This window comes from Abrus precatorius, unplaced genomic scaffold (genome assembly GCF_003935025.1).
Source record: "Abrus precatorius isolate BTA unplaced genomic scaffold, Abrus_2018 Scaffold5, whole genome shotgun sequence".
NCBI classification, from domain to species: Eukaryota; Viridiplantae; Streptophyta; class Magnoliopsida; order Fabales; family Fabaceae; genus Abrus; species Abrus precatorius.
The window spans coordinates 12018837-12025098 of record NW_020874395.1 but is presented as its reverse complement, the minus strand read 5'-3'; the positions used below and the strand labels follow the sequence as shown (position 1 = coordinate 12025098).

The 6262-nt window shown below is 26.6% G+C and overlaps 1 protein-coding gene across 1 annotated transcript; it reads right to left on the bottom strand.

Moving 5' to 3' along the window:
• Positions 1 to 2836: 2836 nt before the first annotated feature.
• On the bottom strand, positions 2837 to 5004 carry LOC113867321 (peroxidase 66-like). The gene is made up of 3 exons (XM_027502574.1): positions 4739 to 5004; positions 4127 to 4315; positions 2837 to 3448 (listed from the first exon to the last, which is right to left on the bottom strand). The coding sequence occupies exons 1-3, from the start codon at positions 4955 to 4957 to the stop codon at positions 2885 to 2887; spliced, it is 972 nt and encodes a 323-aa protein (XP_027358375.1). The 5' UTR covers positions 4958 to 5004; the 3' UTR covers positions 2837 to 2884.
• Positions 5005 to 6262: the final 1258 nt, after the last annotated feature.

Genomic DNA, 6262 nt, shown 5'->3' with positions numbered 1-6262 from the left:
TGAACGGAGAGAGGGTTTTGAATGTTTTGTATCTTTTGGCAATGCAAGTTGTTGCTGGTTACTTGTCTCCTATCTCAACGTTGATTGAAGACAAATCTTAACAGGTAATTGATGTGTTCTATACCATCCATTAACTTTGCCCAATTAGCTTCGTAATTGTTTGCTTCTAGCCCAATAATTCATGACAGGGCATAGTTTATCTAATAGAAAACAGATAAAGACAGAGTTTTTTAGGTATGAATTTAACTGTCCCCATTTTGGTCAGTGATGATTTTAGAGAAGTGGAGAGACGCAGACATGAGTCAATAAAACTTACTATTTGTGTATATCTATGATTTAGTTTTTGTCTTGATGGAAAAAGGATGAAAAATAAAAGGAGAAACAGAGAAGGATAGGGAATGAACTTTCTTAAGAAATAATCTGTAGAATGCTGAAATGGTTGGTTTTAATCTATGGTTTTAATGATGGAAACAAAGGATTCGTGTTCCACGTGGTGTAATTTCCTGAATCAAAGTTTGGCCAAAAAATTATTCTCTGGTTGAAGCAGAGCCATCCTCAGCAAAATTGTTATCTCAGAAGCCACTTTCAATGGCCCCATAATGAACGACGTACTGAAATCTGAATGCTGCTAGTTACAAACGTATAACTACTTCAAATTGAAACACAGATTTACACCCTAGGAATTTTGCCTATCAATTTAAATAATTTTTGTATTAGAAGAACAATAATAAATTATTCACACTCTTTTTTACTTTTAAATTCATATTTCTCTCTTATACTTTTTTAATTTTGAATAAATTTTAATTAATAATAAAAAATGTGTTAACCAGTATATTTTTAGCATTCTTATTTTAATAATTGATTGTTGGATAATTAATGTATAACATAAGTTTTTTCTTTAGATGTATAAGATAAAAAGTAAATTTAAAATAATCAAAACTTAATTGTACTTTTTAGTTATTATACTTTAATGTAGATATAATTTTGATTTCTTTAGTTTTAATTGCTTACATTTAGTTTTTCTAATTTTTTAGATGCTCAATTTAAGTCTTCTAACTTAAAATTTTACCTAATAAAACTACAACAAAAGTAAAACATTTTATTCGTTTATACAAATAAATAAAGGAAAAATATATAAAATATAAAATAAAACCTATCAAAATATAATAAAGATATTAATTTTTGGATTGAAGATTTAATTTAAATATTTAAAAAATTAAAATTAAAAAGACCAAAATTACATATATGTTAAGATATATGGACCAAAATTGGAACTAAACTAATAATATCTAGTGTTTACATTGTACAAAATAATCACTTTTTTTATATTAAATTACGAAACAAATATAAAATTATGTGTAATAGTTAATTTCATTATTTAAAAAGTTGTGATTAAAAATAAAATAATCTCATCGAAACTCGCAACTTCATTGACGCGAACAATTTTTAAACTCAAGAAATTCATACACAACAAGTGCTAAGATCTCTCTCCTTAGAAATCTGGAAATAAGTTGAATTAATAACAAAACTTCAATTGTCTACTTTATGGCTCATTAGTTACATTTCATGACCAATTGTAACGATAGAAATTGACAGTGCTATATTTTTTACGTAAAAAATGATATTGCTATATTTCCAATATCCATAAAATTTCATTTTTCTCTCTCACACTCGAAGTGCCTTTAAAAAATGCCCCATCGACTGATTTTTTATCTTATAATTTCATGTTTCATGTTATTACAATTTGCTTTAGGCGTATAAAACGTTGGGCGGGCCTGCTATTGCTTACTAGAAACAGCCCATAATGCTAGGTAACTGACAACGATAACTAACAAAGATAATTTAGACAAAAAGAAGAATAAGAAGAAGAAGAAGAAGACTATAATAACATGAACATATATTGATAATCGGAAAAATGAATCCAATTGTTTATGTATTTTACTTTTTTTTTTGGGTCAAAATGTTTTTCTTGTCATTTTTTCTTCCCACATATGCCAATACTAATAGGAAATGGATGTTCACTGTGGTGAAGCGGGCTTGGGTTTATTCAGTTCCTGCGCTGACCTTGTTGATCATAAAAATTAGGTTAGGGGATTGTTTTTTTTATTATTTATTTACTTTTACACCTCTTTTTATATATATATATAATTACAATTTAAATTCTGCAAGGCTATTTTAATTTTTAAAACAAATTTTAAAATTATAATTTACAGTTTTCAGAATTTAATTTCTTAAAGCCTGTAAATTATAATTCCAAAATTATATTTCTAAACGTATATAAATTCTGAAAATTAAATTTTAGAAGTGTAAAAATTAATTCTAAAAAATTTAAATTCAGAATCTTGTAAATTAGAATTTTTTTAAATCAATTTTTACACTTTTGAAATTTAATTTCTGAAAATTATATACTTCAATAAACATAATTTTGGAATTAAAATTTACAGCACTCTAAATTAAATTTTTGAAAATTGGTTTTTTTATTTTTAAATTTTAATTTTTAGGAGTAGATTAAAATTTCAAAAATATAAATTTGAAATTATATAATTTACAATCTTCCGGATTTAGGGGTATTTAAAAAAAAATTAAAAGAAATGAAAAGAGATGTGAAAAGTTAAAACAAAAAGTGTAAAATGTTAGAAAATTGTCCTTGCTTGTAATCACAAAACTTTAGAAGAAATAATTAATGACTTGAGATGCATTGAATCTTATTCTAGGATTATCTCTTTCTCAAGTAGTGAAAGTGTAGAAATAGGTGTAGAAGTAAATATTTTTCTTATTCAAACACAATAACAACACATCATTGTGATATTTTTTTTTTCTCAACAGCAAAGGCAGAAAGAAGGAAAATTGGTGCTATTTAATAAGTCACCAATCTTTCTCTATCTCAATTCACAATCTTGCAATTAAGTCTCACTTCTCCATTTTCAGACACTCCCACATTTCCAAGTTTCAACATTGAAGTCACAAACTCTTGGAAGAACAAATTCTGATCTTTGGCAAATGCTTCAACAATCCATCTTGTTCTATGATCACCAACAAGTGATTGATCTGATGAAAATAAACCTTTTCCCACCAACAATTGTCTGTAATAGTCATTGTCAAACACCGCTGCTGTTGAATCCAAGAACTGTCCAGCACTGAAGTTTGTGTTTAGTTTTGGACATTTCTTTCTTAAGTCTAATGCAAACTCAGTGTTCAAACTTGGGTCAATGTCATTCAATAAATTGAAGTTATGAAGGCGAGCTTGGAAAGAAGAACAATGTGAAAAGCCAAGTGTGTGGCCACCAGATAGAGTCACCATATCTTTAACCCCTAAACCTCTCTTTGCAAAGCTTTGAATGAGTTGACTCACATTCAAGGTTGGAGCTGGTAAGTTGACAGTTTCAGATGCCTTTGAGACCCTTCCATCTTTCCTTCCCTTTAACACATTCCAAGATGGACCTCCAGACTATAAGTTAAGAAACAATAAATCAATGATTATTACAATTAAGAACATAAAAAAGGGTCTATCCATCTTTTACTTACTAAGAATATGCTGATCATGCATGGAGACAAGTCTTTATGCAAATGCAGAAATCAATATCCCATGCAACACCTTTATCTTGCTTTTAAAAATAAATTCATTAACCAACAAAAAAAAATGTTAAAATTTGTCTTCATTAAAATTTGTCTTCAAATATTCAATATATGACATTTTTTTAGTGATAGATAATTTATACTCATTGTGTCATCTGTGGTACAATATGATTAAGAAAACTATCAAATGGCGTGATCAATCATAAAAGAACATAACCACTTTTGATTGTTTGAATGTTACACAAAACATTAGTTCTACTTTAATTCCATTTTTTTTAATTTTATTTCATGTGGATATATTTATAAAAGGAGCAAAGGTTGAAAAAATTATTATTTTTTGAATTTTATAGAAAACAGCTAAATGTACAGGATTTTATAAAAACAATGACAGGTAATATATTTTGGCATACAAACATTATACGTTATTAGTTAATATTCAATATTTATAAAGTATTATTAAGTAAAATAAGTAATCAAGAATTACTCTTAAAATAAGTGGATTGCTTGTCATATAGATGATAGATAAAAAATAGTTTAATTGGATTTTTACCAAGGCTACCACATCTCTAGCAGCAATGGCGATTATATCAGCACAGGAAACAGTGTGTGGGCAAACTTTCTCAAGCTTGGCCTTAGCTTCATCAACAACATAAAATGAATGAACAGAGAGATTAGGAGGGCCATCTTTCTCTGCCAGGTTTGTAGCAGTTGAATCCAGCAATATTGATGCATCACAACCCTATCAATCATTGAAAAGTAACCACAACATGTAGTTACATCCATTTCAATATTTCACATGAATTAATATCCATTAACTATGTCTAATTGAGAGATAGAGACACCATATACATTTGGGTAAAATATGCTGTCTTTTTTTTTTTTTACTTTGATTCTTACAAATTTTAATTTATTTAAAATAGCTTTTATTATTATTTTTAATAACATGACATGCATATAAATATATGATCTCACGTGTCATTTCATAACAATTGTTGATATAATATAATTAGATGTATGTTATGTTACATTAAAAAATAAAAGAGACCATTTTTAAAAATTTAAAAACTTGTAAAAATTAAAAGCAACAATTTTCTTTTACAAAACTAAAACTAGATTTAACAATATTGATATAAACCAAAATCATATTTATATGTTTCCATACCCTTATGAAACAGTCATGGAAGAACATCCTCAAGATCCGAGCAGGGACTTTTGGATCAAATGTGGAAGCACTGTGAACTGTCTCGGAAATGATCTTCTCAGCTTGTGGACATGTTTTGTCATAATAGTGAGCATCAAGCTCTGCTTTCAATATTGATGGTAATGTCAAGAAGAGGAAAATAATTGGAAAAATGGTTTTTGAATATAACAGAACAGCCATTTGGTCTGAAGTGAAATAGAAGAAATTAAGGAATAAAACAATAACTAGGATAGTGAGGATTTGATGAAAACACTAAGTACATATGTTCTCTATATATAGAATAGAAAGTTGTTGATACTAACAAACACAAATTTAAAGCATAAATTATTGTCCTTGAAAGCCACTCAACGCTTAAAGATTAGCCTGGAAGTGCAACATGTTGACTACAACACTTATGTTCTGCTTTAAGATCAAGTATATTCATCCACCTACACATGAAACACATATCTTGAGTATTCAACAAAGCAATTTCGTAAAGAACTAAGATCCACCATGTAGGCCTAGAAGAAGGGTCCACGGAAAGGAAATGAAGTTCAAGGATACAAAAATTGGGCTGGAGACATGACCAGAATGCATGGTATCTTAATTTCTACCATGTGAGATGCATTAAACTACTAAGAAGGAAATTTATCTAAGATTTCAATTTTAATGTCTTGTTAGTCTAAGTCAATCAATTAACATATATTATAAATATTATTTTAAAATTAATTATTAGAAAAGGAATCCATTTTTATTAATATGGCAATTAGAATTAGATAATAAAGTAAAAAAAATACTATTAATACATTTTAATTAATTTTTTTAATACTCCTATAGAATATATTTTAAAGTAATGAAATTTATCTATCTTTATAACCGATTTTCTACCTTGATTCTTACTTTTTTTAAAAACTAGTTTGATGATTTTGATCGATTTATTTACTTCAATTTTGGATTCACTTAATCAATTCTCGATCCATCAAGTCAAATTGATCGGTCAAGTCTATCTTTATATATATATGATTTTTATTTCTATATTGGTACTCGTAACCATCTCTATTACCCACAATTTAGATATATGAATAAAAAGATTAAAATACAATTTTTACACTATTTAAGAACTAATATAAATTAGTAACTAATGATTTTGTTAATGTTAATTCTTAGAGTTTAATTTAAGTATCTAAAAGTACTTTTTTTAAAGAACACATTTATTATATTAAAGTTATCAATGTGTAATAAATGCTTATTTTTTTCAATAAACTCAATTCTAAGATTTTTTTTGGATGCAATGTGAAATAGAGAGATAAAGAAATAAGAAAATAAAAAATAAAATGAAATATATTAGATGTTTAAATGAGTTTAAAAAAGAAATAATTAAGTTTTATTAAAATATTTATAAAAATTAAAATTGAGTTAAAAGTTAATTTTTTCAGAATAAAAATAAATTTTTATAATTTTTATATTATTTTGATTTTAAAAAAATAAAAAACGAAAATATTAAAA

Bases quoted from the DNA above. Each gene is read 5' to 3' on its own strand.
- LOC113867321 (XM_027502574.1), bottom strand. From the start codon at position 4,957: ATGGCTGTTCTGTTATATTCAAAAACCATTTTTCCAATTATTTTCCTC. The intron at 4,316-4,738 runs GTATGGAAACAT...AATGATTGATAG, and splicing joins TCCATGACTGTTTCATAAGG to GGTTGTGATGCATCAATATT. The intron at 3,449-4,126 runs GTAAAAATCCAA...CTTAACTTATAG, and splicing joins CTAGAGATGTGGTAGCCTTG to TCTGGAGGTCCATCTTGGAA.